The sequence below is a fragment of the Dermacentor albipictus genome, chromosome 1 (assembly GCF_038994185.2).
Source record: "Dermacentor albipictus isolate Rhodes 1998 colony chromosome 1, USDA_Dalb.pri_finalv2, whole genome shotgun sequence".
In the NCBI taxonomy this organism is placed as follows: Eukaryota; Metazoa; Arthropoda; class Arachnida; order Ixodida; family Ixodidae; genus Dermacentor; species Dermacentor albipictus.
The window spans coordinates 193,493,255-193,502,451 of NC_091821.1; the positions used below are offsets into that span (position 1 = coordinate 193,493,255).

At 46.3% G+C, this 9,197-nt stretch overlaps 1 protein-coding gene across 1 annotated transcript in view; it reads right to left on the bottom strand.

Moving 5' to 3' along the window:
• LOC135897968 (cytoplasmic dynein 2 intermediate chain 2-like) overlaps window positions 1-8,145 on the bottom strand; it is a 32,780-nt gene extending 24,635 nt beyond the window's left edge. The window contains exons 1-3 of the mRNA XM_070534200.1: window positions 7,991-8,145; window positions 7,237-7,449; window positions 1,825-1,877 (exon numbers count right to left, since the gene is read on the bottom strand). Coding sequence (XP_070390301.1) covers window positions 1,825-1,877; window positions 7,237-7,449; window positions 7,991-8,107 — 383 coding nt within the window. The 5' untranslated portion in view covers window positions 8,108-8,145. The remainder of the gene's footprint in view (window positions 1-1,824; window positions 1,878-7,236; window positions 7,450-7,990) is intronic.
• Between the last annotated feature and the right edge of the window lie 1,052 nt (window positions 8,146-9,197).

Here is a 9,197-nt window from a genome sequence, read left to right on the forward strand (position 1 = left end):
CTAACCGCTTAACGGTACTTCGAAACACTTGTTTCGGATAAGGGGGAATTTGAAAGCGTGTAACCGCTTTCATAGCCACTATGTGTCAGATAAGTTAGTGGCCCAGATTTGACAGTGGAGCACCTTAAGCTGGCATGTAAAAAACAATTTGCCACCACATGCGTTCTGTTGCGAAGTACGAGGTTGCGTTCCCCGGCCTCCGTGGCAGCGTTGCCATTGGAACGGAATGCAAGAACATTCCGATGCCTAAAGAACGCCAGCAGGTGGTCAAAATTTATCCAAAGCCCTCGACTATATATATATATATATATATATATATATATATATATATATATATATATATATATATATATATATATATATATATATATATATATATATATATATATATATATATATATATATATATATATCTTAAGAAGCCCACAAACAATGACACCAAGAACAACATAGGGCAAATTACTTGTACTTACTAATTTAATTAAAGAAATGATAAATTAATAGAAATGAAAGTGGATGAGCAAATGGTAGAGCATCGCACGCGTAATGCGCACACTTGGGATTGTTTTCTACCTGCGGTAAGTTGTTTTCTTTCATGCACTTTCGTTTCCATTAAATTATCATTTCTTTATTTACATTAGTAAGTACAAGTAACTTCCATGTTGTTCTTGGTGTCATTGTTTGTTGGCTTTTTATGTGATTAATAAAATCGGGCCCCTCGGTTAACCTCTCTTTGTTGTCGTTTATTTATTTATTTGCTTTGATGCAAGTAGCCTTGGTGCAAAGATCCAGACCACATGTTTCACGGTATAGTCAGACCATCCGAAACTTCGAACAATAACCTAAGCCGCAATGTTAGTAATTTCTTCTCGTCAGTATATTCTGGACCAACGAAGGCTAACGGAGTAAAATATGTAGCTATGTCAACGGAGATGACGTGTTAATTATTCGCACCTTTTTAGACACTCAGACTTTTAGCACTGTAACACTACTAACACTTTTAACACTATAACTGGAAAAGCTCTTATTTCCGGCTGAAGAAAAGTAAATGTTATGTAGGGAGCTAGCACTTCAAGAGGACACGTTTTATCCCCTCTGTGCATGTCTGTTCAACATACGGCGCTCTTCGGGAGTCTACGCTCGTGCGGCGGCCGCAGACAGACAAAACGACCTCCGAAGATTTGCACAATATGCCACACTTCAGCACGCACTTCTTAATCTTGATTGATTCACGTGTACCGTATTTCCGGGCTACAGTTTGCTATAGGCTACAGGGGTCAGTTACGGCTACAAGTTTTTTTTTTCTCGTTAGTTTCTCAACATTTGTTACATAGTAAGCAGGGGCCTAATCGGCGCACAAAAAAAAATATGTATTTGTACTACTTAATTGCGCAGCTGCTTCATTCGAAAAAAAAAAGATGGAGTGAAATTCTACGAATAAGCAGTAGAAGTTGATAAAAAGTTTACACGACTGAATTAAATGAGCGTTATCGCTGTCGTGTGTGTGTGTTTTTTTATTATTAATTCCAAATGTTCGCTGTGACGTCCAAGTAAAATAGTTACAGCCAAATCGACGAAACACGTCATTTGCGTCCACGTTTGCCTCGCGTGTGACCTCAGGAGAAATTGTCACGGCAGGAAGAATCGCGCTGGTCTAGAATGAGCGATACTGAAGACAAATATCTTGCGTAGTAAATGTAGACAGCCCGAACGTCGTTAAAACCTAAACATTTAGACATGTATAGTCCGCGGACTGTAGTCCTGGGTATACTGCGGTTAACAGACCTCCCTCTGATGCACTACTTGGCAAAGTCAAAAGGATATGAAATGGCTATGACGGAGCCAGTGGCATTCCATGAAGAGCCAGTGCAGACAAGCTGCAAGGAAGCAGACATTTCGTGAGACAAACAAGACAAATAATCACAGGAAGATGGAGAGTTCCCGTCAAAGTCATATTTCATCAGCCAAAACAACCGCGCGAAGTTGCCGACACGTTTTTCAGCATGCTATTTTCTTTGTTTTGCTTTGCTTCAGAATGAAGAGGTACTTCAATTGGAAAATAAAGTGCGGTATATCGTTGATATGACCGATAGAAGAAAGGGTTATGACTGATATTAACGAACCATGCGTGAAGTTAGCTGCAGTGCTTCCGCAAGCTTTCTACAGCTAAATTAGGAGTTATTTGTTAGCTTAATGACAACTTTATAGTCGGCTACTACTCAGGTAAAGAACTCCATAACTACTGCAGTCTCCTTCACAAAAGCCTGATAAATTTAGCACGAGGACGTTGAACGATATTGAGGGGAGCAGCAAGCACGGTAAGTCTAGAGGCAATGTGCTTCGCCACTTCTCGATGTCAGCGTCATAGCGCACGACGATAAACACGAAGTGTAATTATCCCGCTGAGCGCGCAATTGCGGCTATCGCCAGCGCTTTATTTTCCGTGACTCCACTATCGATCAAGCTGCCCCTTCATCATCACCTGTAGTTGAGACTTATAAAGTTAACGACGACTGCCGCTTTAGTCACGTTGTATAGACGCATTTTCATTCTGCATCAAGAGTATTTATTGATGCGAAAACGTCAGATAACCAATTGAGCGAAGAAGCCGTCTGTCACCTGTAGGAGCGAAACGGAGCCTAATTTCCCATTGGCTGCGAAACTACGTCACGAGCGCGCCTGGACAAAGCAGAGCGGCTGAAAAGGAATACCTGCTTCCGTGACAGCGCGTCAGGTGTTCCGTGAAGGCAACACCTGGCGCGACATCGCCGCGACGCCACGTCACCCTCGCAAGACTGCGTTATCCGCGCGTTCCTCGTCCGCGCAAGCTTTCGCCTGCGTTCGAACTGCGCCTCGGTTAGGCCCAGTCAAACACGCCAGGCGTCGCAACGCTCTCGGTTGCCCGCGAGGAATTCACAACTCGAAGGACCGCTCATCAGCGTTCAATTGCACATTAATGCTTTCGCATTCACAACTGATAAGTGCTTCGGTGTCCTCGAATTATTTTTGTGCTGGGCCCTGCATTGGCGGCCGAGGGCTTGTACCCACTACTGCACATCCTCTAGGGAAATGCCTGCGGCGTTAAGTCAAGGGAGTCGCTCAAAGGTAGTTGGATTTTGGTGGCATAGTTGGATAGCTCGCTGCTTGTGGACGGACAGCCATGCCTTGTGGATTACCTTTGATTTACGTTTGGCAAATAAAGGGTTTGCCTGTCATACTTTTTTCGTTGTGAATATTCAGGTCATCTGAACATTCTTATGCAGTTATTGAATTAAATTCTGGGGTTTTACGTGCCAGAACCGCGAACTGATTATGAGGCACGCCGTAGTGGGGGACTCCGGATTAATTTTGAGCACCAGGGGATCTTTAACGTGCCCCCAATGCACGAGACACCTGCGTTTTTGCATTTAGCCCCCATCGAAATGCGGCCGCCGCGACCGGATTTGATCCCGCGTCCTCGTGCTCAGCATCGCAACACCATAGCCGTTAAGCCACCACGGCGGGTGATTCTTATGCACTTAAACGGCAACCGCTGTTAACTTGAAAAAAACACTCAAGTATACGATCATGTGAATAAATTTTTAAAGGCACACATCTGCACACCTATGACTCAATGACGGAAGTTAGTCGTATTTCTTCGAAAATTCGGTAAATCTTTTTAAAGAAAATTCGCACTTCAGATATCATTTTTATGGATTTGTATGTTAGCATGTAAGCGACAAGTATCACCTTAGTTTTCGTTTCAGCCAGTAATTGCGATTTATATATTTCGTATGGTGTGCGAGACAGAGGTATGCAGGGCAGTCGACGAGAGCCAGACATTTATTTTCATTTCCTTTTAGAGAAGCCTGCCTTAAGAAACGAGTAGGGCGCTGTTATTTTCGCTTCACTGCTCAAAAGGCAACAGTGACAGTGACAAGAACTTAAATAGTGTCCTCAGGAACTCGATTGGGGGGAACCGAAGGCTCCCCGATCAAGTTGGTGGCTCCGCCCACGACGGGACAGGGAGGTGGTGACTCTCCGCGACGTCCCGGGCCCTCTGGACGGCCTGTAGTTGGTTTGTGAAATCCCAGCTCTTCAGCAAGGCGTCCCACTTGGACTTGTTATGAAAGTCGGAGCCCGCGTTTTACGGGCACAGCTAGAGCATGTGGTCGAAGGAGCAGCCCGCGTGACCGCATTTGGAGCACGATTGCGGGAAGTTCGGGTCTATCCAACTAAGCGCTCTCGGGGTGAGGTAGGATCTCCGTCTGTAAAAGCCTGAAAGTAAGAGCCTGTGCCCTGTTGTGTCTGTAGTGTGACGTAATTTCGTGAAAGGTCGTAAGATTATCTTTGAAGGGGCCATCCTGCGGGAGAGCCGGACCGTTAGCTCGGGCGCGGTTCGTGAATTCACGCGACAGGCAGTTGACCCGCTCGTTAGGGCTACAACCCGCTTGGTTAGTTACATCGTTCACGTGCGCCGGGAACCACGCTATGGTATGACCTCGCGTGTCTTCTCGCGTAATAATACGAAAGGATCTGTTGACGATGTCGGCTGCGTGTTTACAAACTAGAGCGGACGAGAAAGCCCTGACCGCCGTGCGCGAGTCGGAGAAAATGGTCGCCGGGCCTCTTGCGGCTTGAAGAGCCAAGGCTGTCACGGTTTCCTCTGCCTCGTTCGCGTGTTTAGCGTAGTAATGTTTTTTTTTTTTTTCTCGCAACGAAAAAGCTACTACGTTTATTGAAAGCTAGAGCACACAAGAAAGGTAAATGCGTGAAAAAATACCGCGAAAGGCATATGCAAATCGGCCATTAAAAGCGACCTTGTAGCACCCGTCAAGTAAACTTTACTTTTCTTTTGATCGTTGCTTACGACAGCAAGATACAGTGAAGCTTTTGGGCATATCAATCAGTAGTCTGTTCATGTTATCTCACGCGCGGACAGGCCGCTTCAGTAAAACGTAATTATAGTTAACCTTTCAGTGCACAGTAAGTAATCTAGTTTGATATACTCGATATCATGTTTTCTGCTCAGCCCGCTCTGTATAAGTATAAGCGAACACCAAAAGGCCGACTACTAATGTAAGCAACTTCTTTTCAATTCAGAACAAATGAACACGACTTGAATGCGAATGAGTGCGCTATTGCTGCTTGTGTGCAAATGTCCCACTGCTGACGCCTGGAGAGAGAGAGAGAGAGCGTTTTGTAACCATGTTAGCTACCGTCGTTATAGCTACAGAGTACCACATTATTTTACCACTATTGTATAGCACATTGTAATGTACAAAGTTATAAAGAGACCTCTCAGGAAATTGTATTAACTTCTAAGCAAACAGTTCCCCCTCGAAGTTAAGGCTTTGTGGCTCGTTTCAGCAATGTATCGCTGTAGATATACTTGAAGAGGTATCAGTTTACCTAAGGTTGCATAAGGAATGTAATACGTTTTCAAGAGCAACCAAATAACAAAATATATATTTGCATGTGTCTCCAAAAGCACTTTGCGTATGTATACAAAATACATTCAAGAAAATAGAGTGCCAATAGTGAACACAGTTCCTGAATATCTTGTGCAGTCCTGCTTTTACCCCTGCGTCCAAGTCGGTTACGTTGCTGCGCATGCCACAACATCGCAAAGCAATCACGGAGCATTTGCTCTGACAACTGGTGTGCTGTACGACTCTTAACACAGCTCCAACAGGTCTGAAATTGAAGTCCCAACAGCTTTCGTTACCCTTCTGGCTTCGTGGTTGTGTATTCTTTTTAATATTTATTTCGCTCAATTTTATTTTCTCCGACTCGCGCACGGCGGTCAGGGCTTTCTAGTCCGCTCTATCTAAGCACGCAGCCGGCATCCTCAACAGAAACTTTCGTATTACTACGGGCGAAGAGACTGGAGGTCACAGCATAGCGTGGTTCCCGGCCCACGTGAACGATCTAACTAACCAAGCGGGTTGCGACCCTAACGAGCGGGCCAATTGCCCGGCGCGTGAATTCACGAACCACGTCCGAGCTAACGGTCCAGCTCTCCCTCAGGGTTGCCCCTTCAAAGATCCTCTTACCACCTGTACGCGCTATTCCCGCGCACTGAAGCACGCATCCTGCCGAGCATGGAAGAACGCGCAGAAAGACGGTGACGACGACGATCAGAGTAGCGCTCGTGTTGTTCTGACATCTATATATCCTGCAGCCGTCCTCTCTGTATATATTTCGTAAATACAATTTCCTATCCCTTTTGGCTACTCTCATCCCCGGAGCACACCTATCACGAAATTACGTCGCATTATAGACACAGCAGGAGGAAATTCCCTCCCCCGAGCCCTAAACTGAACAGGACTCAGGCCGTTATTACAGACGAGATCGTATCTCACCCCCAGAGCGCTTAGTTGGATAGACCCCAACTTCCCGCTATCGTGCTCCAAATGCGGTCACGCATGCTGCTCCTTCGACCACAGGCTCTGGCTGTGCCCGCACAGCGCGGGCTCCGACCTTCAATACAAGTACAAGTGGGAGGCCTTGCTGAAGAGCTCGGAATTCACGCACCAACTACAGGTCGTCCAGAAGGCCCGCGACATCGCAGAGAGTCACCACCTCCCAGACCCGTCGTGGGCGGAGCCACCAACTTGACTGGGGAGCCGACCCAATCAAGTTACTCCGGACACTCTAATAAAGTTCTTGTCACTGTCACGCGTTGCTTTTATCACTTCATAAAGATGCGATGAGACCGCACTATCAATGTACAGTGTCCAGGGATTGAAACGCGGTACTCGGACACATGGCCGCCGATGCTTTTTGCGCCACCGAAGAGCGCTGGGGGAGACAAATGAGGTCACAATGCGTCACAAAGAATCTGGCCTTTATTGTATATACCGCAATTAATTGGTGTCCCCAGCGCTCTGGGGACACAGCCGGCAGTCGCGCGCTCCGAGTATCACGTTTCATTCGCTGAGCCCTGTACATATTATTCGTGTGGCAGCTGCCAGCAGCTGTAGGTCTATAGTTCGTACGCGTAAAGGTGCTTCTAACTTCTTCGCAGATGTTGTGAATTCTCCAACGCTCGCAACTCGTCTGTGGTCTGGACAGAAAAATTGCTCAATCTTGGTTCTAACCGAAACAACGGGCCGGCATTTTCTAACGTTATTGTTGTCATTGAAACAAGGAAATGTGAAAATATAACAAAGGAGCTCCTCTGTTTACTGCCGGTGAAGCAGTCGCGGAGGCTAGTACTCGCTTATCTGCAGCTTTCATAAAATTCGTACCAACCTCTCGGGGCAACGTCATGTTGCAGTAGAGCCGGGACGCACTGCCTTCGCAAGTGTCGGCCAGCAGCCTGTAGCCACGAAAGGCGCTGCTGCGCGATGATTTCTCGAGCTCCTGCAACATCTTTGGGTAGGCCTGCCGCATGAACGTTGCAAGGGACGGCCAATCATATGCCCTGGGCTCCACGGTCGGCATGGCTTGCGGCGACGCTTGGACCTGCGCAATGCTCAGCTTCAGTATCAATCAGCCAATCAATCAGGTTATTTATCTCATGATATTGAAGCATGCCGACAAGAATATCTGGAAAGCTGACATGGCAAGCCACGAGTATACGGGCCAATCGCGGCCGGACGTCGACAAGGAATGAGTTCGGAGCTGTCCTTTCGCGACAGAAGGAAAGACCTATGTTTGTGGCGTCTATTGTCTGTCGCGGGCACTCCCGGGCATTCGCAGGCGCCGAGGTTAGGTTACGCACTTCTGACAAGGTCTCTCTAAAGACGCTGGTACCGCGACTGCACTGAATTAATATGTAGCGGCTCTATAGCTCACGCGAAGTAGTTGCGACATTGGCCGCTGCTATAATGCATGCGACGGGCTGGACCTCCTTGCAGCATGCTGAGCCTCAAACTTAAGCGGCGTCTCTCGGTCAACTGGCGGAAGGAATGGTATCGTGCGGTCCTCTCTAAATGCTGCTCTAATTGCGTTTGCCAGCTCGCGAATAGTGCTCAGGCATTGCGTAAACACACAGTGGAAATACCTCTGCGTCGCAACAGCGGCGCCCCTGGACCCCCGCCTCCCTCGTGGTCCGCGGCTCTGTCTGGACGCAGCTGTGCTGTGTCTCTCTGGAAGAGAAAAGGGAGCGCCGTTTACGCATTGCTCGCGCAACGAGCGACGAAGACGCTGTGGGTCGGCGACATTTCGGGCTCTTGTCTGACAACGATGACAGTTTGCTCTCGGCTGATTGTACCCTGTTCAAATTATGCAACAATTGACACGGCGGCATATATATATATATATATATATATATATATATATATATATATATATATATATATATATATATATATATATATATATATATATATATATATATATATATATATAATTCGTGGTAACGTTTTCCCTTTTTCTCTACTTCTAGGTAAAGACACGATAACTTGCGCCACAACTCAAGACTATACCTTGATGTCAAACGTACACTTTGTAAACCCAGCTTTGCATGTGTTTGTTTTTTATTCCTGTGTTCACCAGTTCCCTTATTTTTCGTGTCCGCCAAGATGTTTCCGAAATTGACACCATAGCTACATCTTTTCCTCAGCATATTTTAACGCCCAATTCTCCGCCAATTCCTCCGCTGTGGGTATGTGTCATAGACTGTTAGCACAACAACGACGACGATAAAAGCTGGTCCCATAGTGGGTATCACAGAAGGCAAATACACAAAGAATGTAGCACGAAATAAATTGACGAGCTTTCGGGACGGTGGGCGACAAAATCATATGGTAAACAGTGAGTATCAGCAGCAGCACAAAATGCTTTCTATATATTTCCGTGTGCAATACCACAGTGCAAAGGAGAACTATAGCATAATTTAGCATCTATACTAAGTAAAAAAGGACGCTTCGAGAGAACCCACGCAGCGGAAAGATTTGTTAGTAACTTACTGCACGCCTCAGATATATGTATGGCAGCTTACAAAGCAGCGAAATGGGGATGAGCTATTGCGAGGAGCTATCGCCCAAACATAATCTTATGGGTGGGCAGCACAATTCGGACGAAGGACAAAAGGAGGACGATACGAGCGCAGACTGACAGCTGGTTTATTTTTTCAAACAAGTGATTAAATATACAGAGAATTTGACCACGTGATCACGTGACGTGTACAAGTGGTGAACGGGTGTCAGTCTATCTTGCCATTCAAAAGCTTTATCATGCAGAGAGATAGAAGTCTGGCTGACGCATGC